This window comes from Ananas comosus, linkage group 13 (assembly GCF_001540865.1).
Source record: "Ananas comosus cultivar F153 linkage group 13, ASM154086v1, whole genome shotgun sequence".
Taxonomy (NCBI): Eukaryota; Viridiplantae; Streptophyta; class Magnoliopsida; order Poales; family Bromeliaceae; genus Ananas; species Ananas comosus.
This window is the reverse complement of record NC_033633.1, coordinates 1,044,448-1,067,628: the sequence shown is the minus strand read 5'-3', so window position 1 is coordinate 1,067,628 and position 23,181 is coordinate 1,044,448. Positions and strand designations below refer to the sequence as shown.

The 23,181-nt window shown below is 36.7% G+C and overlaps 3 protein-coding genes across 7 annotated transcripts; 2 read left to right on the top strand and 1 right to left on the bottom strand.

The window, feature by feature from the left end:
• LOC109719263 lies at positions 1,351 to 18,343 on the bottom strand. Of its 2 annotated transcripts, XR_002218658.1 has the most exons (4): positions 18,207 to 18,343; positions 17,948 to 18,115; positions 16,961 to 17,570; positions 1,351 to 1,365 (listed from the first exon to the last, which is right to left on the bottom strand). XR_002218658.1 is itself a non-coding variant. In XM_020245838.1 (3 exons), exons 1-3 carry the CDS (start codon positions 18,303 to 18,305, stop codon positions 17,085 to 17,087), a joined length of 753 nt encoding a protein of 250 aa, XP_020101427.1. In that variant the 5' UTR covers positions 18,306 to 18,343; the 3' UTR covers positions 16,815 to 17,084. The 2 variants fall into 2 exon arrangements, 1 of the variants encoding a protein (XP_020101427.1); XM_020245838.1 differs by lacking the exon at positions 1,351 to 1,365 and having other exon boundaries at positions 16,815 to 17,570.
• On the top strand, positions 1,393 to 8,166 carry LOC109719261 (kinesin-like protein KIN-5A). The gene is made up of 24 exons (XM_020245836.1): positions 1,393 to 1,651; positions 1,933 to 2,159; positions 2,247 to 2,376; positions 2,484 to 2,642; positions 3,185 to 3,658; positions 3,741 to 3,838; positions 3,927 to 4,083; positions 4,183 to 4,252; positions 4,370 to 4,446; positions 4,524 to 4,577; positions 4,659 to 4,739; positions 4,828 to 4,939; positions 5,029 to 5,115; positions 5,210 to 5,385; positions 5,480 to 5,641; positions 5,715 to 5,822; positions 5,914 to 6,072; positions 6,174 to 6,257; positions 6,406 to 6,611; positions 6,696 to 6,797; positions 6,902 to 7,011; positions 7,098 to 7,249; positions 7,352 to 7,641; positions 7,830 to 8,166. The coding sequence occupies exons 2-23, from the start codon at positions 1,987 to 1,989 to the stop codon at positions 7,571 to 7,573; spliced, it is 3,153 nt and encodes a 1,050-aa protein (XP_020101425.1). The 5' UTR covers positions 1,393 to 1,651; positions 1,933 to 1,986; the 3' UTR covers positions 7,574 to 7,641; positions 7,830 to 8,166.
• Positions 8,669 to 12,307, top strand: LOC109719264. 4 transcript variants are annotated; one of them, XR_002218659.1, is made up of 3 exons: positions 8,669 to 8,806; positions 10,902 to 11,210; positions 12,073 to 12,227. XR_002218659.1 is itself a non-coding variant. In XM_020245841.1 (3 exons), exon 2 carries the CDS (start codon positions 10,913 to 10,915, stop codon positions 11,078 to 11,080), a length of 168 nt encoding a protein of 55 aa, XP_020101430.1. In that variant the 5' UTR covers positions 8,669 to 8,806; positions 10,902 to 10,912; the 3' UTR covers positions 11,081 to 11,118; positions 12,073 to 12,307. The 4 variants fall into 4 exon arrangements, 3 of the variants coding, with proteins under 3 accessions (XP_020101430.1, XP_020101428.1, XP_020101429.1); XM_020245841.1 differs by having other exon boundaries at positions 10,902 to 11,118; positions 12,073 to 12,307; XM_020245839.1 differs by lacking the exon at positions 12,073 to 12,227 and having other exon boundaries at positions 10,902 to 11,367.

Here is a 23,181-nt window from a genome sequence, read left to right as displayed (position 1 = left end):
ATTTGGATTCTACTTCGTAAGAGATTACTAACAGCTGATAGATTGATTCGGCGAGGGTGCCCGGTTAATCCGAATTGCATTTTTTGTGCGGTCGAATTGGAGGACTGTGATCATCTTTTCCGGGAGTGTGTCTTCGTTAGATACCTTCTTCTTAAAGTGGGAAGCTCGGTTATAAGGGAACGTGACACAGGTGATGTTAGGAGACTATGGTCGGAGACAGCGAATTCCCCCAATGTCCGGCCGAGAACGAAAGGGCTCACAGGTTTGGCGGCGATCTGGTGGGTCGTCTGGACGGAATGCAACAACAACATTTTCCGTGATACGATTCCGAACGCCGATCGAGCTACTGAACGAGTGGTTTCGTTAAGGAAAGATTGGACAGAAGCTCTTGACCCGTGACCGTGCATTCCTTGTCGATCTTTCCTCGAGTTTTTGTTACTTTCTACCTCGCCTCATTTGTTTTTTGGTAACGGTTCGTGGGGGACGTTTTTTATTTTCTTTTGTTCGTTTTTTTACTCTGTTTCCCAATCCTTTAGGAGGCCCTAGCTGCCTTCATTTGTACGCTAAGTTCATTTTCCTTAATGAATGAAGCAAATAGCTTGCTACCTCTTTCTCAAACAAATTTTTTTTTTTTTATTTATAATTTATAATCTATAATCTATAATAAATATTTGGGTAGTTTTTTATGCATCGTTAGAATAAGTTTAATACTCAACCAAAATTTAAACAGATATTAAATTTTATTAACATTTTACAAAAAAATTAGCAAATGTCAGCTCAGCTCTTTTAAAATCAAAAGTTCTAGTATAGAAAATTAATTTAAGCAAGTTCAATTGAACAATCTCTTTAGTATGACATGAGTTTCTACGGAATCCGCGTAGTTGAGCGACTAAAAAAAAGCAGATTTAGTATCCAAATTGGACTAAAAATCTCATTTTAACTTTTTGATGCGGTAAAAATTGAAACATTAAATTAAGCAAACTCAAACTCAAGTTGAATTTTTTTTTAACCACATTGAACCCATGTAAATGAGCTTATAGTAATCACTGCAATAAGTGACTGTCCTTAGCGTAAGTGGTGGAGAAAATTTGAAGTCTAATTACTTTATAATTTTAGCTAAATTTATTTATAAAAAAAATAAATGAAACTGGTAGCGTGTTATTATTTTCTTAAAAAAAATTTACTGTTACACACCTCGTTTCCCGGTTCCACTTTCCGAATTTTCAAACCAAATTACAAATCTCCAAATCAAAATTTTTTAAAAAATATATAAAAAAATGTCCTTTTCCCATCGCCCTAACGGTCGGATTCCACCCTAACGGCTCTCTTCCTCTCTCTCTCTCTCTCTCTCTCTCTCTCTCTCTCCTGTGTCGCTCCTCTTCGAACGGTCGCCATTTTTAAAGAAGAGAAATGCTTTGAACCCCCCCTCGTCTCTCTCTCTCTTAAATACATGTCTCCCTCTCTCTCTCTCTATCTCTCATCAATACACAGAATCCCCATTTATTAGGGTTTCGGAAACCCTTCGATCGAACAACGTAATCAAGGCGAATCCCATCGCGAGCTCCGTCCCAGCTCCTCCCCTCCGTCGCTCGATTCCTTCTCCAGGATTAGGCTCGATCCCGATTCCCTATCGGAAGCAGTCCATTTGTGGGTACGTTACGCGATTCTCCGCCTCTTTCCGCATTAATCTCGCCCTTAATTCTCGTCTTCATTTCGAAAATCGGAGAATTATACCTAAAATGGCTCGCATTTTGGTGATATTTTTGCTAAACTTCGCGCCCGCTTCGAAGTTTTGCTCGTTTTCATCATCTTTGGTTCGAACGAGATGCCTCCCAATAGAATCAATCGCGTTGGTGTTTTTGCCTTGTTCAAAACTTTATCTTGTCATGTTTCATTTGATTAATTTTACTAATTTTGGGTACTATTTTGCAGGTAGGACCCGGATTCTCACGTCTCTTTTCGTGTTCGAATTTGGGGGATTCGGTAATGGAGAGTTCACATAGGAAAGGGGGAAGCTATGTCTCGATTTCTCCATCGCATACCCCGCGATCCAGCGATAAGATGGTAAGGGACACTCGTTCTCACGAAAGCAATGGGAATTCCAATAGCAAGCATGATAAGGAGAAAGGGGTTAATGTCCAAGTCCTTCTTCGATGCAGGTGTAGTGTTTGATTCGATTGAAATGTGATGTTTCACAATAATGTTTGGAAAATTTCTGTTTGATTCTTTAATTTGTGTGTTTTTAGGCCTTTAAATGAGGAGGAGGTTCGGTCGAATATCCCAGTGGTGATATCTTGCAATGAGCTCAGAAGAGAAGTATTGGCCACTCTGAGTATTGCCAACAAGCAGATTGATAGAACATTTGTGTTCGATAAGGTGTGATAAAGTTTTTTCTTTTCTAATGTTTTTGGTGGATTATGTTCCCTATTGAATCTGGAAAACAAGCTTGTTTAGGTTCGGTGATTGTGAATTACTTACTGTAGGTTTTCGGCCCATCATCCCAACAAAAGGACTTATTCTATCATGCTGTTGTTCCACTTGTAAATGAGGTTCTCGAGGGATACAATTGCACCATTTTTGCCTATGGGCAAACGGGTACGGGAAAAACATACACAATGGAAGGAGGAGGGACAAAAATGAAGGTATTTTAAGTTTGTACTTAGTATGTAGTTAGGGTTTTTTCAACCCAACTGAGGAGGTATAATCTGAATAGAGATGCTCGAAGAGGATTAAAAGGCTTTTTATTTTCGTCTGTATAATAGCTTTTCGCTTTGAAGGAGTTTCAAAATGGAGCTTCTGCTTTTAGAGTTCGGAAGCTTAGTTCAGCTTCCCGCTCTATCAAGAGCTCTAGATAATATTATCCGACTTCCGCTTATCTTTTACTCACTAAGTCTTGTGTTCTGAGTTCTCCTTGCTACTAAACTTGCACACGAGGAGTAGTAGTCTCAATAGGAATGCTCGAAGAGGCTTAAAAGGCTTGTTCTTTTCGTCTGTACAATAGCTTTTTGCTCTGAAGGGGTTTCAAAATGGAGCTTCTCCTTTTAGGGTTCAAAAGCTTAGTTCAGCTTAGCAAGAGCTCTAGATAATATTGTCCAACTTCTGCTTACCTCTTACCCGCTAAGTCTTTGTGTTCTGAGTTATCCTTGCTACTAAACCTGGACACGATTTTTCAACCATATTGCAGAATGGAGAATTGCCAAGTGATGCCGGTGTAATACCAAGGGCTGTTCGACAAATCTTTGATATACTTGAGGCACAGAGCGCGGAGTACAGCATGAAGGTCACATTTCTCGAACTGTACAACGAGGAGATCACGGATCTCTTGGCTCCTGAAGAGTCGAAATTCTCAGATGACAAGTCTAAGAAGCCGATAGCTCTCATGGAGGATGGAAAGGGGGGAGTTTTTGTTAGGGGTTTGGAGGAGGAGATAGTTTCTTCTGCTGGTGAGATATATAAGATATTGGATAAAGGGTCTTCGAAGCGGCGTACTGCTGAAACCCTACTTAACAAGCAGAGCAGCCGATCTCACTCGATATTTTCAATTACTATTCACATTAAGGAGTGCACTCCCGAGGGTGAGGAGATGATCAAATGCGGGAAGCTTAATCTTGTTGACCTTGCTGGTTCGGAGAACATTTCACGGTCCGGTGCAAGAGAGGTGGGTGGATAATGGATATTAGATGTTTCACTTGTTATTGATAATTTTGTTGATCTGGTTATAGAAGTAATTATTATTTCAGGGACGAGCACGTGAAGCTGGAGAGATTAATAAAAGTTTGCTTACACTCGGTCGTGTCATTAATACTCTTGTTGAACACTCTGGTCACATTCCTTACAGGTGATTCTCATACTTTAGCTCTTCTGTACATGTTTTAGTAATTTGCTGAATTCATCTAGACTGAGGAAACGACTTACTGGTTGTTTAGGGATAGCAAATTGACAAGACTACTAAGAGATTCGTTGGGAGGGAGGACAAAGACTTGCATTATAGCCACCATATCGCCTTCCATTCAATGCATGGAAGAGACACTGAGTACACTAGATTATGCACATCGTGCTAAGAATATCAAGAACAAACCAGAGGTTATTCCCCTCTTCTCTTTTCTTTCTTGATTAGTAATTAGTTGAGTCGAAGTATGTCTGATAATTGAATTGGCCCTGCTTCTGTCTTATAATTTTCAGGTTAATCAGAAGATGATGAAATCTGCGCTTATCAAAGATTTGTACTCGGAAATTGACCGCCTTAAACAAGGTCTTTTTTTGCTTTATTGGATATACATATACCTCGATATTATGTCTTATGTTTCAGACCATTTGCTTCTGAATTTCATTCTTGTCAGTTGACTAGATTATTCTCATCTCTTAACAGAAGTATATGCTGCAAGAGAGAAGAATGGTGTATACATTCCACGGGATCGATTTTTGCAAGAAGAAGCTGAGAAGAAAGTTAGTATACACCAATCCCCCCAAACACACCAGCACAAACACCAAAGTTCTTTTAATGATAAGTTTAAACTTTTCAGGCCATGAGTGAGAAACTGGACCGCGTAGAACTTGATTTGGAAACTAAGGATAAGGTATGTTTTTCTTTCCAGTCAATTGAGCGTATGCAGCTTATTCCTGACGAGGATTAAATGTACGAGACATATTTGTTACAGCAATTGGTTGGACTTCAAGAGCTTTTTAATTCTCAAAAAGCATTGAGCGCAGAATTAAGCGACAAACTTCAAAAGTCCCAGGTAAAATAATTCCTCTTGTTGAGTTGGCGTTCAAATATTGAATTTTTGTCAGAAAGCGATTAATTCTGTTTTGTGTGTTTTTCTTTAGAAAACACTGGAAGACACTGAACACACATTATCAGATCTGGAACAGAAGTATAGGCAGGCAAATTCCACAATTAAGGAAAAGGAATACTTGATACTTAATCTCCTTAAATCTGGTAAGAGAAGGACCATGCACTTCGACCAAAATCTTTCTTCAAGTGTTCTAATTATCACACTCCTATGACTCTTGTTTTCCATTGTTCAGAGAAAGCCCTTGTTGGTCGAGCTTGTGAGCTTCGATCTGAGCTGGAGAATGCAGCAGTGGATGTATCTGGCTTGTTTTCTAAGATAGGTTAGCATCTTTCACATTTGGGAAAACTGCAATTTCTCCTGCATGTTATCAAACAGCTTGTTACCTACTGAATAAACCTTGTATTGGTTTTCAGAACGAAAAGATAAGGTGGAAGATGCAAACAGAAATCTTGTCCAAAGATTCCACTCTCAATTAGCTCAGGAGCTGGATTTGTTAGGCAAGACTGTCTCAGCTTCTGTTTCTCAGCAGGAAAACCAAATAAAACAACTAGAAGAAGAAATGCAATCCTGTGCCTCCATGAAAGGCCAGGTACACTGAGAGTTAGCCACAGGCTATGTTTTTCCTTTTTCTTTTGCTGAACTAGAAGAGATTAATCAATTAATATAAATTGGCCTTTTGTTAGGTTACTGAAGAACTCCGAGGGCAGATAGGAAAACTTAAGGAGATTTGTGGTTCTAAGATTGGAGAATTGGATGGTTTAGCTGGTGAACTTGATGAAAATGCTTGCTTAACTTTTGGGAAATTGAACTCACAAGTCAACATGCACACTTCTGCTCTTGAGGATGTAAGAACTACTTTTTTTCTTTATATTGTTTCTTCTTTGATTACCCATCTTAAACGAATCTCGTCTTGTGCAGTGTTTGAAGGGCCTTTTGCTGGAAGCTGATCGGATTGTTAATGAACTTCAGAGCAGGCTTTCTAACCAAGAGGATCAATTAGATTCATTCATTCATCTGCAGCGTGAGGTGGACAAAATAGTTGCAATTTTTAGCATTTTCTTTTCCAAAACAAGTTTACCTGAGTTTTAAGATCTTCTAACCAAGTCATGTAAATCAGGGACTTCTTAGAACTGTAGAGACAACAAGGTCTATATCGGCAGTTACGATGAATTTCTTCGACACATTAGATGCTCATTCTTCTAAATTGAGCAATATCATGGAAGAATCAAACAATGTACATGATGAGCAACTTTCACAGCTTGAAAAGAAGTTTGAGGTACTGTTATTGTTATGATCTACCATCAGGTTTTTTTTGGGGGAATATAGGTTATGCATAACTTCGCCAATTTTCCTTCTAATTTCATGGTGTGGCTGCAGGAATGTGCTGCTAAAGAAGAAAGCTACTTGTTAGAAAAGATGGCAGAGTTGCTGGCAAGTTCAAATGCTAGGAAGAATAATCTGGTATATATAACACAATTTTCCATGATTCTAAATGTCTATGTTGTCGATCTTATCTCATGTTTTTTTTTTAAAAAAAAATTAGGGAATGCACGTTTGGTTATTGTTCATTATTCTTTACAATTTCATAAATACTTTGCCTTCTTTATAGGTTCAATCAGCTATCAGCAGTCTCAGGGAGACTGCTTCGGACCGTAGCAGTAATCTACAGAGCGAAATGGAGACATCCCATAACTTCACTTCTTCTGTTAGAGAACAGTGGATGGCTTATGTGGAGAAAACAGAAAAAAACTACCATAATGATACTGTTGTGATAGAAAGTGGAAGATGTGGCTTAGCAGACGGCCTTCAACAATGGTAAGAACACAGGATAACTTCCATTGTGTGACCCTGTATATCCTAATAGTTTACATCTAAAATGTTTTATATCCTACTTTGCAGCATGATAATGGCAAAATCGTGCTCGAAACAATGGAGTAATGCTCAGAACTCTCTTCTCAGTATAGGAAGAAGTAATGTAGCTTCAACAGATTCCATTATAAGGTAATTTATTGGAAAGAAACAATCCTTGACTTTATGATACTTGGCTCTTTAGCATTCAAATAATTTGACTTGTTGAAACTCATGATATATCATTTCATATCAAGGGGTGGAATTGATGCAAACAAGCAACTGCGTGCTAGATTTTCATCTGCCGCTTCTAACACTTTGGAAGATGTTGATGTTGTAAATAAGAGCCTTCTTTCCTCGATTGAAAGTGAGATTTTTTTTTTTTCGTCACCCCTTTCATTTCTTTATCTGTTTTTTATTCCTCTGCTAACTGCATATATAATTCCATGTTAGATACGTTGAAATTGGACAATGATATGCATGAGAAGGTCAAATCTATGAATGCTTCCCATCATGGGGAGCTTACAGAAATGCAGAATGGACACAGTCACAAGATTGCTGATATCTCAGAAACTGCAGAGAGGTCTCTAGTTAAGGACTATATGGTGAGTTTGCATATCGGTAACGTAACTAAAGTTGGTAAATTATGTGATCTTAAGTTATGTATTACATTTCGTTGGTCCTAATTGTGTTTTTATTGTCTCCAGGTGGATGAAATATCATGTACAACGCCACGAAGGCGAGCAATTAATTTGCCTAGTGTGCAGTCAATTGAGGAGCTGAAGACTCCTGCATTTGAAGAGCTATTGAAGTCATTCTGGGAGGAAAAACCTTCTATTAAGCAGTCTAATGGAGATGTAAAGCATTTTTCTGGGGTGCATGAGTCTCAGTCACAGACACAAAGACTCCCTCTTACTACAGTTAATTAAGTTCTTGAATTTCATTTAGAGGCATTTGGTACAGCACCTTCTGCAGGAATAGAGGTTGATATACTTAGGTATGCAGGCATATACTTAATTCACTCATTTTACTTCATTATCATTTCTTAATTTGTCATATTTTGGTAAAAAATCTTGCCCTTTTACTATTTCTACTGCAAAATAAAGTGTTTTTTTTCTCCATTTCTCATTGTATGAATTGCTTAGACGGATCATTGACATCGTCTTTTTCTTTTTCTGTTCGCAGCAAGCCAAGGAGAAGGACCATCATCGGATGCAATTTTTCATATGCAAAGAGGGAAATTTGCATGCTTTTAGCGAGCTCAGTTCTTCGTCGATAACAAAAGCTACACCACCATCTGTAAAATCTGATAGATATAGTATTCTTCGATTCATTGCAATAGCGCGCATTATCCAAAGGGGAAGGGCTTCTTGTGTAGTAGGCATGTAGATGATTGGTGTATGGATCCTTTTTCTTTCACATAGCTTATTTTTCGTGAGCAAATATAATATATTCATTCATTTCATGTAGTACTATATATATCTGTTGTTGAGAGCACATGACAAAGTATATTCATTTTCATTCCCATGGAAAACACCTATATTTGAGGTCTCATTACTTGGTTTTCTCGCATCAAATTTGCAAAGAAAATAATTCGTAACTGTGATATTTGTAACACGATTAGTTAACCCCAGGTATCTGAAATAATAATTTGATATAATTATAAAATAAAATAATATGTATCTGAGAAATAGAAATATTCGTAACTGTGATATTTGTAACACAATCGGCCCAAGATGCACCTTGGCAGAGTTTATTGCCTACACCTGGTGCATATGTGTATTTTGTGCACCTGCTTCAGTCGCTCACTTTTGTTAGCATGCTCCTAGTCTAAACCATCCAACTATTGAGGGCTCAGAGAGCACGGTGCACAATGTGTTTTATGCACCGGGTGCGGTCAATAATTTCTTCGCAGCTGGAACTTGGGCCTCTTCCTATTGTCCGCATAAAAATCAAATTATACACAAACTAATTTTATGGGCTTTTAATATGGGGCCCACTAAAGGCCCACTAATACGAGGGGCAAAGTAGGCCCTTTAAGTGCTTGAGAGTTTAAATTGAGTCTCTGGGGAAGCTTCCGCGTTGAATCCTCTCCGCCGGCGCCTCCGTCTTCGTCTTCTCCGGCTCCGGCGATCCCTCTGCCCCACCGGAGAGCGTGATTCGTAATATCTCGAAGTTTCCCTTCCACTTAATATATACCTCATCGTCTGCTTCGATTTGGTTTGCTTCTTATCTGTTCGATCTAGGTTATGTTCCTTTTACTCGATCCTCGACTCGGAATCTGTTGTGGTCGTTACAGATGATGATGCATCTGGTCGTTACAGATGATGACGCATCGTCGTTTCGATCTCTTAGCATCGGTCAAAGGCATCGATTGGGGTTTCGATTATTTTCCCCATTTTTATTTAGTTTAAACTCTATGTATTTTCGGCTTGTTAATGTGGAAGAGCAAAGAGTAAGTATTGGTTAAGGTGATTCAGTTAATATTGGGTAAATTGAGGATCATAGACTAGCTTTGAGATTTTAGATGTGTATGGATTTATGGTTACATGTTACAGAGACGTAAAAAAGAAAAAAGAAAAAACTATGATCCTCATCTTTTTCCAGAGGAGCAATTGCTTAGAGCCTAATCAGTGACTATATAGGGGTATAATCATGAGATGTTTTATTTTTTTGATTTTTATCTCCAAGAAGTTTAAGCATACATTTTGTAGTGGAATTGGAGGTAGTCTCAGGAAAATAGGTGCTTATGAGTGGCAAATGTTGCTTTTGGTTAAGGTAGTGGATTTGTGCTAATAATGGTAGGGTTATAGTGTACCTTATCAAATTAACGAGGTGCTATCTAAGGATTAAGCATTACCAATCAACTTTGATGAAAGTGGTGAAAAGAGAATACACAAGAGACCCACTGCATAACATTAAAGATCTGTTTGGATACCAAAACAAATTATACAGGGATAACATGTGCTGGATATGTGGGGTTTTCCATTGTTGGTTATGGTGTAACTATTTTGAGTCTAAAGGTCTGTTTGACCCTATTGTGTGGGGGTGTTATTCAGTGGATTCTGGATTGTTGTTTGAGTAGTGCTATTTGAAGTACTATATTAAAATCTGCCAATCGTTTATTGTTGCTAGCTAAGAAAAAGCTCCAAAATTGGAGCTTCTGGCATTTGTGATCTTATTCCAGTTTGCCACTATAGCAAAAGCTCTGGACTTTCTCTTCTTCTTTTTTTTTTTTTGGCAAAAAGCTCTTCCAAATGTGACTAACAGGAAAAATAGAAGTAGAAGTGGCGCCAAACAAGAACTAAACACATTCAATTTTCAAGACCCTAATAGTCATGACTTTTTAAGGTAGTGCATTCGGCTGCAAGATGGTTTATCATATCCTTAAGAATCAGAGTTACTAATCCTTTTTAATTCATTTCTGAACATACTTTTTTGCTTCTAAGTCCAAATAACCAAGTACAAACTATTCTTTGTTGAAAAAGAAATACAAGTTATTCACTTATTTTAGCATCCAAAGGGGCACTTAATTTTAGTGGCAGATTAGGGTGATCTGACTTTCTGGTTGGTGTTTATTTAATCTATGAAGAGCAACCCACAAAAGAACCTTGTAGACTAGGAATAGATCATGGAAGATAATGAGTTAATGACTTCTGCTTCTAGTATGGGAGCTTTTGAGGTGGAATTAAATCAGAGAGCACGATGAAATTTATTCCATCTATAAAGCTACATGAAATTCTATTGATAATTTTAACTATGTGAATAGGGATGAGGTTGGCACTTAGTGATAGCTTTATTTTCTTCTCTCTATATGCAAATAGAACATGGCATCATTGTATAGCCTTTTCCCTTAATGGTCTCTGCAACTTGCTTAGAAAATTACCAATGAACATCTCTAGTCGCCGTCAGAGGTGGTTTTCGTTCAACTAATTTCTTATTAGTAATATTCTTATTAGATTAATTGTCATTCTATATCACTCGGACTTGTATTCTTGAAAGTGAAATGATATACACATTTACTTACAATAACAAAAATTTAGAGTGGAGTCCTCGGCATTACAGTCGTGGCAAAGACCTACTATCCTTTATTTTCCAGAATTCGGCCTGAATGGCTAAATAAAAGTAACAATATTTTCCCATTACTACCTATTAATTGAGATTTGACAAACATGTGCTGCTTTTGCGCGATTACTTATTCCTCCTCCTAGGAAATGAGACAAACTGATATTTTTCTTTTTACAAATTTCTTTGTAGAGTAACTGCCAATGGGGATAATCAGGAGCAGCTTCACTTTCCTGTTGGGAACCGGTTGTGGCATATACATTGCTCAAAATTACAATGTCCCAAATGTAAAGAGGCTCATAAATACTTGGATGTTTGTGGCAAAGCACATTGAAGAAACATATAGGAAGCCGAAGAAGGATGAAGATTAATACCTTGCATTTACTTTTTCTTTCATGCCTGCATTCGAGTAAGAGAGGTTGACCATAGTAGAGAATACTCCATCAAAGCTTGTATGGTGCACTGTTGTTAAGTGCGGCATCATATTTTTTGGGCTCCAAGGTCCTATTATCTCATTTTTGTTTGGTTTAAGTAATGCTATGTTTATAAATTTTATACTAGGTTTTCCATTATGTTCGTGAGGAATAAAATGGCATTTTTTAATGCAGTTTTGTAGTTTGTGTGAAATATTTGTGGAAATATGTGAAAACCCGCCTGATATTGCTGACTCAGTTTATAATGGTGGACTTGTTTGAGTTTCTGCTTGAAATAGATTTTGCCCTTGCATGACTAAAAATTTTCTGAAAATGTAGGGCAATTGTTGAGCTGCTTCATGTTGCTTCAGTTTCTGTATTTTTTCCCCCTTACCCTATTTTGGTGGACAAGCTTGAAACTGAAATGCCTGGTTTTTAAGTTATTTTTTGCATCTAGTTTATTCTTGGTAATGGTGCAGCTTTTATAAAATCCTAGCCAAGATCTGCAGTTGAACCTGAACAATAAAAGCTGCCTTTGCAGATTAATCTGATTCTTTTATTGAAAGCTCAAATTCACAAATGTAGTTGGTAACTCGTGTTTATTCTTAATACTCTAGTATAGCTTATCATAGAGCCACATGTGGTTCCCTTGTTGAGTCTAGAACGTAGCCCGTCGACAACTGGCCCATTATACTTAGGCCTCATGATGGGCCCCATATTATTGAAATGCAGCAAATGCTGTGGTACTTAATATGCTTGTCTATGGCTTATAGAAACTATTAGAATAACTTTTGCACCTCCTAGTTGAGATGTGTCTTTGCACCTCTTAGTTGAGATGTGTAGTTCTATTTGTAAATACCTTTATTAGCATTAGATAAATAATAAGATATTGCATGATTATGGCTCATCTAATTATTTCACCTCCATGTTCCTTTCTCTTTTGTCTTCAGGGAAAACTTACAAGGCAAAAGATGTAGCAAACACATGGGCGTCACCTTCTCAACCTAGGTAACTTTCATAGTCACTTAGTAGCAAATTTAAATTTTCCCTAGTTGCTAATGTAAAGTATGACATGCGACGATTTTTATTGATTACTTTTTGGATACTGCTTCTTGCTATGATTAGATATGATAGATCTTTGCGACTCTTTTCTGTCCCTTGAATGACCGAACCTAATCATTTTTATATTCCAATTTAAATGGAATCGTAACCCTGTTCATTGATTGAAATTCCCAGTCCAACCTATCATGTTTCAGTCATAAATTTTAAGCCCAATAATACTTAATTAGTGTGATCCTTAAGCGCACGAAGGGAGGATCCTTTCTTGCAAATTTAGAGACAAAATAGTCAAACTTTAGTCAAGGGTTCAGTGGGGGCATGTTGAATAGCATAATTTATTATACCTAGTCAACATTAGCATCCAAGAGCTTGCTTTTGTTGCTCACAGATAGCATTGAGTTTTACTTGAGATTCTAAGATTAAACAAAAGCCCACTTTTTATGTATGAGGGCTCCATTGTTCTTTGTAAGTTAATACAATGGACATAACACCTCATATGATTCTTTCTTCCACCACTTGAACACCTAAAACTCTTGGTGGGCACCTTGAGGGAAAAGTTGAAGTGCTTGTGCAAATTGAATAATCTCCCTCATCATTGTGTAGGCCTATGCCTAAAACCCTTGAATCCCCTGGTACTCCTAGAAGTTGGTTTGAAAACTAATTTAGGAGAAAAAGAAGAGCACGACAACTTGGTGCCTTTTTAACCCACTAGTGCTTGAGCCTCTGTGAAGCCTCGTTGGCGTCGGCGGCGGCTTGCACAGTTTTCTTTGCCCCAAAAACATAATAATGATATCTAAGCAGTGGGTGCCAAAATAGAGAGAGGCACTAACTGCCCTAAGTTCCTTAACATCACTTACACATATTGCTTCTTAAGTTCTTGTGACTTCATACGTAAATATTCGACTTATAGAAGTCGACATCGTTTGTTAGTTTAGTTAAACAGTTCATCAGCTACAATGACGTCAAATAAAGAAAGATAGGTTAAGTTCAAATACTTATTTGTTTAAGTAATATTAGGGATCAAATTGTAACTTCATCAAAGGGCCAAGTACTCCTAGTACATTTTCCCTTACCTTAAGATTAGAAGAGGGGGAGTGCCCTCCATTATAGAGGCCGACAAGGAATAAGGGAGCTACACTCCTCACCTCTAGGGAGCCTCCATGACTCTCTCCATGACCACATAGCCTTTGCTTAAAGTGATATTCCATTTATTGATTAAGCATTTTTAAGTTCTCTGCTTCTCTAGATAAAGTAACAAATCTTGTGTTTGAATGCTGTTCTGCTTCCCTGTATCTTCATGTCCTTGGAATTTTGAACTTCTTGGAAAAAGAGACCAGAGAAACAAGAACAATTATTTAGTATATTATATTTAACACTCCACATATTTGTATTCCAGATGTTTGAACTCAAAAACTTATGTTCTGAAACCATGAGGAAAAAACAAAAAACTAATTACTTTAAAAAGCTTATGCGGCGAGGGAATGATTATTTTGGTGTATTACATTCGATAGCACACCACTCATTGCCCTATTCTAAAGGACAATGCAGTTAGAGAGTAATAGAGATTGGCCTTCATGTGAGTAAGGGCACCCTCTCTTTTTGTACTTGGATTAAACATTTATGTGCCACTTTGTAGTGGGACAAAGTGGCCAATGAGAAGCTTTATTATTTCTTTAAGCATGATCACATAATGCTAGAGAGCATTAGAACCCTGCTATATTTAACCAAAAAAGGTGAAGGTTCCTCATTGATTAGAGATTTTCTCTATTAGGCCTTTTTTTTCTTTTCCTTTCTCAAATAAATTATCCATGGTCTCATTTAGATTTGGATTTGAATCCGATTTTGGTCATTTCTGGGTGATATTTTATCCATGATCGTTGACCGCAATCTTAATAGCGTAGATCAAAATGGTACCAAAAATCAAATTATAATGCTCTGGTATAAGTTTTTTTTTTATTTTTTTGGGAATTTATTGTAGGAATTTTATGTCACTTAGGTAGTAGGCCTGCTAATGTATCTATATCTATATATGAAATATTTGACCATGTAACTTAGAAGACCAATGAAATCACTTCACGCGTCCACCCATGAGTGGTAGAATCTGAGCCCCAGAATCCTTGTAATTACCATGCTTTATTTCTTAATTAATAATGGGGCGTTAAAAATACCCTTTTTCGAATATCCAATCATGATGTTGATCATCAAAGTCCTCTAGTTTATTAAAGCTCCATTAAACCAATTTTTTTTAATTCCTGTTGCAAATATTATATTATTTTTCTTTTTTGGCACTCGAACAAAGAGTCCGCACATATTTAGTTTTTTTTTTTTCTAATGACACAGTGAAAAAAATTATATTATGTAGAAATTTTAACTTCTTTTCTTCAAAGTTATCTCCTCAACGTTTCACGTGATTTAATATGATTTGTTAGATATAAATCCTATTGAGAAATTTCATAAAGCCACTGCCTTAATATGTGTTTCTATTTGTCAAAAAATAGCTAACTTTTGTTTATTATTATTGTGACTATAATAATAGTAGAGTAAGGGATAGTGGGTGAAGCCAAAAAGGAGCTATCATAATTAGTAATATCCTTTATTATTTTAGTCCCTACATTGAAGGGAGCATAATCTTTTTCCTATCATAACTAGTAAAAGTTGTTCCTAAACCGAATCAATCTCTTTTTTTTTCTTTTTTTTTCCTTCATTCATTGGCCCCAAAAAAATCTTAGACTTTATAATACGCAGCTTTTTTTTATGCTCTTATTCTCAAAACTAACAAAACTACTTATGAACAGCATTTAGATTCAATATCTTCGGAGATATAAGAACTAATACAGTAGAATTTAATTATGTCTACAATTTAGTGTTTAGAATTTGATGTTAAAACAGTTGTTCGATCAAGTTATTTGGGAACAATTGATAGTTACATTTGTCTCTCATTTAGAAAGCCCTGAACGATGTTGCACTCCATTAATGGGATATTGAGATTTCACGGGATGCTTGTTCGCATCTTTCTATTAAACAAAAGTTATTATCTTTATATATTATTATTATTATTATTATTATTAGACTTAAACTTTCCACAAAATGGTGTACACATGGCGGTTCACAAGAGGGACAGCTGTTAGTTGAATCCAATCTGATTCGACGCTTCCGTTACGGAATCCTAACAATCGGTACAGTCAGTATCGGAGCGGGTTGCGGATTCACAAAATTCGGTACCGGGGAGAGTATCGGATTCTCAACAAGCTGTGTTATGTGGAGGTGCAGCAGCTGAGGAATTTATTATTTAGAAAATTATTTTTTAAAAAAAATTGGGTATAAAATTTTGTATCACACCAATTTGATTATACGTGCAAGCATTTGAACGTGAAATTAAAGAGGTAGGACCATAATTTTAAAGTTAATAAGAGAGCAAAGAGGAATATTGTTGGCATACATGTTTTACTGTGGATGGTAGGATTTGTTCCGAGGATATTATTTTGAGATGGAATCTCTGGTAATTCCTTTTTTGTTAACTTACAAAAGATAGAGAATAAAGCTTCTATAATTGAGAACTATCTTTTTTTAAATCATAATAGAATTTTATATTAGCCATTGTTTATTTTCTTAATATATAAAATAAAATAATGACAGAGTGGATAGTGAATTACTTGCAGTATTTACATCTAAGGTTTTTCATCTGACAATAGTAGATGAAAATTTAAAATTATCTTTTTCACTGCTATAATTTTTTTGAAGAATCTATCAACTCTTATTACAAGCTAATCAAGTGTAATAATTTTTCTTTAAAAAAAAAAAAAAAAACTATCCACCAATACATTAAATTATATAGAATTTTTTAGGGGAAAAAAAAGAGAGGTAATGATGCCAAATTAAGACTGCATCTTATGACTATTTTAAGAAAATAAAATAAAATGATATTGAAAGTTGAGGTTGGCATTATAAAATTGTAGCTGTTGAGAGCACAAGATTAGTAACTGAGGGGCTGGTAAAACGGAGCTGTAAAAGAGAGTTATCTCCATCAAAGGGATTGTGAATAGAAACCCACCACATCACCTGAGTTCTTGTGAACCACAAATAGGGAAACATGTAAAGGGGATTCCCTTATCCAAATTGCTTCACATGAAAACACAGGTACAAATTGACTTAAATGACTTCAAAAGGTGGTGACCCGAAACTTCATGATTGGTTTGGTAATCCAAGTTTCAAATCCAAAAACATAACTATTTTATATTTTTAACTAAGTTTTTTTAGAAAAAATAAATGAAACAGTAGCCTGCTACCATTGTCAGTCGTCACGGTGGGACGGTGTAATCTACTAACTATTCCTCTGTATTTAAGTTTCTATGTATGATGGATGGGAGATTAGGCTGTCTCATCGCGGGAAAACTTTTCGTGTCTTCATTTTTTGGATTAAGAGGCGCCGCAATCTTCGAGACTCAAAAATCCAACAATATATTTGTTGAATAGTTACTAACACAATAGATTAAAAAAAATGTCCTTATTTAGCACTGGAGTTAAGAAAATTATTTTTTTAAAAAAATAAATTTTATTATTGACAGAATAAATATATTATAGTTAATTATTAAAAATATTATTTAATTCAATAGGCTCCATTGGACTAGGAGTATAAAAAGCCCCTTTTATGGAGGAAGAGTAAAAAAAGTCAAAAGAAGCAGTAAGAGAGAGCAAGTAAGCGACGTCTCAGACCCAACCAAAAAGCTACTGCTTTTTAAGGTTGCAGCCACATCCCCAACTATCTCTCTACACACACACTCTCTCTCTCTCTCTCTCTCTCTCTCTCTCTCTACTTACGTGCTAAGTACGATTACACCAAATCATCCCACTAATCCCTCTCTTCTTATTTTCTCGCTCCTCTCTTTCTCGTCCGCGTTAACTTTTAAGAGAGAAAGTTCACGGAGAACACGTCGCCAAACTCGACCCATAGCTCATCGCCGACGTAGTAGCGATCCTCCTCCTCGTCTGTTAATGCCGAAGTCTGAGGCCCCCACTGTGTATTGCTGTCGTTGCCACTGCCACCGTTCTGCGTTTGGTTGTAGCTGCTGTGGATGTTGTAGCCGAAATTCTCACAATACCCGTTCTCCGCCGCCTCCGTCTCGACCTCCATCTCCGCCTCCACATTCCGCGCCAATCGGCCCCTCACTCGCGGCCAGCTATCCGCTAGTGTCTTCTCGCTGCCGCCACCGCCGCTGTTTTGTGTTTGGTCGTAGTTGTTGCAGACGTTGTAGTCGAAATTCTCATAATACCCGTTCTCCGCCGCCTCCGTCTCGATCTCCACCTCCGTCTCCATCTCTGGCTCACCGTTTCGCGCGAACCGGCCCCTCACTCGCGGCCGGCTATCGGCCAATGTCTTCCTGCAAGCATACTATAGAGAGAGAGAGAGAGAAACCAAAAAAAAAAAAGAAAAAGAAAAAGAAAAAGTATAAGAACTCAAAATTGAAGTAGGAGGAAGTGTGTGTAAATACTTATATGTACTACTACCCTGATGCTACAATTTACTCTGTAAAAACTTTTCACTTAAACACATTAGTAACTTTTCTTTATGTATTTGCTTATTCCATCTCCGGCCACAAAAACAAAACTATAGTACTATACACGCAACACATGCACACATTAATTTTTGTGTGTGTGTGTGTGTGTGTTTTTTAAAAAAGAAAATAAAATCTCTCTCTCTCTCTCTTATAGTAATTAATTAATAAAAGAGTGTGAAATTGTGTGGTGAATGCATAAAAACAAACGTACAGTGATCTTCTTGTGGAAGTTCCTCTGATTGCGTTTGCTCCGGTACTTCTCGATCCTCTCCTTCCTCTCCTCCGCGCTGTAGCGCCCAACGCGCCCTCCAATCCCTCCCCCCTCGTGGCCATTGATGTTGTAGCTCTCCGCCGCCGAGACCTGCAACCCGTTCATCCCCTGTTTCCAAATCGGATCAAACAGGTGCGATTTTGACGCTGATTCCTGAATCAAAACGGGATCTTGAGGGAGGGGATCGAAGAGGTGGTACCTGGAGGTCCCCGGTGCTGTAGACGCGGCGCACTGGCGCGGGGTTGAAGTCGAGGAAGTCGCAGGAGGAGGAGGAGGAGGAGCAGGAGCAGGGGAACATGGCGTGCGCGTCGCTTTAATTTTCGCGCTCTGGGGGTGGGGGCGAGAGATGAAGAGCAGGGCAGGGGAATGGGGAGGCGTGCGGCTTTTATAGCGGCATAACACGCTGATTGGAACTTGGAAGGCCATAAAATTGCATCATAGCCCCTAACGTTTTGGCCTCCTCTGCTTTTACTCCTCGAACTTGTGAATTTGTGTATTTATTTATTTCTACACAATGGTTAGTTGCAATTATATTCTTCTCCTTTAATGCACCGGTTAAAGTTGATTTTTTCTTACAAAAAAATGATCATTCTACTGTCAAAACTTTATCTTTTTAATTATATTCAAAATTTACCTTGTGTCTTAATAAATATCTCCAACATATTTTTTAAAACAATGTTAATTCTACAATTTAGTTCTATCCCAAAAAGGTTATTCTATTTTAAAATTTTTCATTAATTTTGAGAGATAGCACATTTTAAGCCAATTAAACTCATTCAGTTATATCTTCAAGTATCAAAATTTTAAAAAAAATTATGAAAAAATATTCACACGAGGGATTCTCTTCATCACGTGTGAGAATTTAAATATTTATAATGGCAAATAATTTGTCACGTCAAGATCATTTTTTGAGAGAAAGATAGCATGCTACCTACTTCGTTTATTTCATTTAGAAATAAATTTAGCTATAAATGTGGATCAACTAGAATTCGAATTTGGGTCTCGGGTATCAACTACCAAGCCCTTTTGTCACTTGCGCTAAGGACGGTCGGATCATTAGTATTTTTTTTTTTAATACCAACATAATCTACCATATTCCAATTTCACAGCAGAAGCCTTCCGGGCACGTGCATAGTCTCCTCGAATGGACGGAGCTTTTTTGATCCGCACAAAGCGTACAACAAAAACAGTAGCAAAGCAACTCTAGGATCCACAACTAACAAACAACCATGTATCAGAGCAATATAAAAACTAACTAAAACTACCAAACAATCCTGTACATATAATCAAAACTCTCAAATATAAATAATACACAAAAAGCTCCGGCTTCGCCAATCCTGATGTACAGTTTCACTATTAAAAGTTATCTAGCTGTGTACTACTCTGTAACTCATGTACACGGATAAGAGACATTTACATAGACAAGAGTCAAAAGGTAACCGAATTTGTAAGCTATTGAATCTACTTGGCATAAAATTTAAATATAAGATTAATATTTATTTAAATCTTTTTATATAGAAAAATATTTGAGACACCGAAGAAGCAAACTGCAGAGAAGGTTTTTATAATTAAGTGGAAAATTTAAGACACAAAAAGTAATATGTGGGGCCCAGTGACCGTGCACAGTGACTAGAGAGTGACGCCGAGATGTGAGTTTGGTTGACCATTGAGTGGGGCCCACTGGGCTTAGCTGGGCCCCCAGTAGATTTTGTGCCTGTTTGTGGGGTCCAATCTGGGAGTAATTATGCATCGCGGAAACTAGGACCGCCAATCCAGCTTGCTGTACGCGAGCCAGCTCGTGTTTGACTTTATGAGTTTGAGATTGATCATCATTCCTTTAATGAGCAAGCAGAAAATAAATTAGAGTCAGCTCACTCGTATTCGGCTCGATATAACTTGAATTTATATTACAAATTTTTACCATTTGGTTTTTAGGCCCAATCCGAATATAAAGAAACTTATGAGTGTGAAAAAAACCCGTATCAGTTATTAGATTAATATTCTAATATTCTAATCTTCTTTTAATTTTTCATTACAATCTAATTTGCTGTTCACGAGGATTTGGTTTGTTAATAAACAAGTTGAACATGAGTTGGATTTTCAGCTCGATGTTTCAACAAACCAGCTCTTGTTTCACTTGTTTACAGCCCTAGTGTGAATCACTTATTATTTGCTTATCATCTCTTTCTCAAAAAAAAAATTTTAAAAACAAATACTAACTATTTTTTATGTCCATATAAAAAGTTTACAAATAATATCTTATATGCCCTGCAAAATTTGATACGTATATGTTCAAATTTACCTCTGGAACAATGTTAGTTTCTTCCCAATATATTTTTGTCCTTGAGAGATTTTGGATTTTAGAGAGAGAGATTTGAAATTTTAGGTAAATTTAAAAGACTAATATTTTTGAAGGGCATGCGAGAAATTACCCTAAGATTGATTTTACATGTTTAAGTGAATGGACAAACAATGAATTTAGTGGGAGAGAAAAAGAAACAGGAAAGAATCTAATAAAAATATTCTTCTGCAAAAGGGGATAAAAAAGGTAAAGTGTTGATTAAAAAAAAAGCACCTCCCAATCCACAATAAATTCAAAACTATTTAGCCAAGAATAATAAATTAATAATAAATTTTATCATTGGTTAGAAATATAAATTTTGTTATGTATATAATAATGTGAGAGACTTTCTCCGCTCTAATTTTTTTTTGGTTAATATAAAATCTTTTAAAATAATATGAGAGTTTAATTTAAAATGAGTAGAGCTACTATACTGTCACTATACTGTCGGAAGCATAGAGGATCTGGTGCTTCCGACTTTTTTGGCCCTTAGATCAACCCCTTTGATCATTTTTAACTTTTGGATTAATACTATTATCCTGTGGGAATCACTCAACCTTAGGAGTACTACTCAACCTTGGAGGGACTGCAATCATCTCAATCGTACAATTCTTGATTCAAGGGTCAAAAAGTCGGAAACATAAAACTCTCTATAGTTCTGATAGTATAGTAGCGCTACACACTTAAAATAATAGGTAATATACCATTAGTCATAAGCTTTTGGACTTATCTGAGCCCTCGAAACCATTACTCAAAACTGTTGCGAGCTGAACCAAAAAAAAAAAGGGAGAAAACTAGCGCAATTGTAATAAAAACTTTAGTTGGGCTAAACAAGCCCTAAATTAGGCTAAGCTAATTTCGTAGCCTATTATACTCAATCTAATTAATGAAATAAAGCACAACAGTGTCTTTGAATGGCCCCTGTATGATACAACTTATTGACCATAAAACAGTGACATTAAAGGTAGTCCAAAGTTACCTAAAATCACCACAACTGATCCTCCATAAAAGGAACAAAAATTCCTTTTCTTATGCCCATTTGATTGGAATTTGCCATATCTTAAAAGCTCAAATTTTAAAAAGCTGCCTTTTAGAGGTGGAGTTAGAAAATTAAGCATTAGGCTATGTGAGAATCTAACATCAAATTGAGGCTTAGGCTTTTTTTTTTTTTTTTTTTTTTTTTTTTTTTTTTTTTCTCTGGGTTCCAAAATGGAGTGAGGTACGGAAAAAAGATGTTGCTGTGCAGCTTTTAGAGTATCTTCTTATGTACGAGAGAAAGAAGGAAATAAAGCTTAGTAATTTGTGTACACTTGTTGAGTATTAAGAGATAGTATAATATAAAGGTTTGTGCCCCCTTTATTCTTCTATTATGCTTCGACCCTCTTCATCACTAATTTACAAAAAGGAATAATGCTTTCCAATTACCCGCAGAGGATTATACATTGCTAAAATCCATGTCTTAATTTGCACCCTATGCATAACTTTACTAAACTTATATTATATATCATTAACAATTGATAAGCGCATTATTTTATGGAATCTGTAGCAGTACTCTTTAGAAAGATGAGAGAGAGAGAGAGAGAGAGAGAGAGAGAGAGAGAGAGAGAGAGAGATTTGCTTTAAACATTTATTTACAGAGTCCGGCTGGGATACTACCGATAGCACCAAGGACTTTGTATTATCGAATTTTCCACCGTTAAATTTAACCCTTTGATTATTTTTACCCGTTAGATTATACTATTCAACCAACCATCCACTCAACTCTAGAAGGTTCACATCATCCTAACTACAAATCTCTTAATTCAAGGGTTAAAAAACTAATAACACCAACAGCTTAGTGCTATTGATAGTATTCCAGCCTAATTCTTTATTTACATATAAAGAAAGGCAAATTCCATGCAGGCACATCAGTTTTAGAATTAGATAGATTTTCATGTAAAATTTTCAGGAACGGCACGGGGGCATTTGGGTCGACATAATTCTAATTCAGACATAAATAAAAGATGACATGGCAGTCGATTGGGATAATGAGGCGATTAAGGAAATGCAGCATCATTCCTGCGTTAAGTAAATTAAGATGGAGTGTGTTTGTAGAAATTAGAGTACCAAAGCTAAGCTTTGTGACAGGGATTAGTTCATCCCCGCACAAAATTATGATGCCAAAAAGGAAATAAACAAAGCAACAAACACTTATTTCTTAAAGTAAAAAAGGCTAAAACAACAAAGTCAAAGCGTGCCATGTGTTCTGCGATAGAAGAATCAATCAACTGGTCCCTAACCCACCACTTAGGGTTGCGAGAGAGATACAGATAAAAAGTCACCAACCAAAAGTAGACACAAACCTCAATCAACAAAACGAGGGTCCACATTGCGGCTTCGTCAACGGAATGGTCAACTCCCGAACTTGTGTTGTGTGTCTTGATCTGATAAGACTTTTTGTCAAAATCAATCCTAAGATTGCATCAGGGTGCACACACACACACACACACCCATTCCTTCTATCAATGTGATAAACACGCACCATTCCTTCTATCAATGTGATAAACAAAAGTGCTTTTTCACATCTGCCACAATAGTTTTTCTGTAGGCTGTTGATATATTGACAAATCTTTACAGCGCTTTCGGCGGCACAAACATAAATAAATCAAAAATATATAACATTATTGAAAGCACACTCTCTATAGCCCAATACGCAATAAAAAAAAAGATCAAGAACTCTGACTTACAGGTACACATTCTGTGCATCATACATGCCAACACATAAAAAAATTAATGCCGCCACCGACGGTCCCTAGAGCAAGTGGCAAAGGGCTTGGTGGTTGGTACCCGAGAC

Excerpts from the sequence above, each read along its gene's own strand:
- LOC109719261 (XM_020245836.1), top strand. The coding sequence starts at position 1,987 with ATGGAGAGTTCACATAGGAAAGGGGGAAGCTATGTCTCGATTTCTCCA. Across the intron at positions 4,740-4,827 it reads ACAAACTTCAAAAGTCCCAG|AAAACACTGGAAGACACTGA; the intron begins GTAAAATAATTC and ends GTTTTTCTTTAG. Across the intron at positions 7,012-7,097 it reads CCTTCTTTCCTCGATTGAAA|ATACGTTGAAATTGGACAAT; the intron begins GTGAGATTTTTT and ends ATTCCATGTTAG.
- LOC109719264 (XM_020245841.1), top strand. The coding sequence starts at position 10,913 with ATGGGGATAATCAGGAGCAGCTTCACTTTCCTGTTGGGAACCGGTTGT.
- LOC109719263 (XM_020245838.1), bottom strand. The coding sequence starts at position 18,305 with ATGTTCCCCTGCTCCTGCTCCTCCTCCTCCTCCTCCTGCGACTTCCTC. Across the intron at positions 18,116-18,206 it reads ACAGCACCGGGGACCTCCAG|GGGATGAACGGGTTGCAGGT; the intron begins GTACCACCTCTT and ends ATTTGGAAACAG. Across the intron at positions 17,571-17,947 it reads ACTTCCACAAGAAGATCACT|TATGCTTGCAGGAAGACATT; the intron begins GTACGTTTGTTT and ends CTCTCTCTATAG.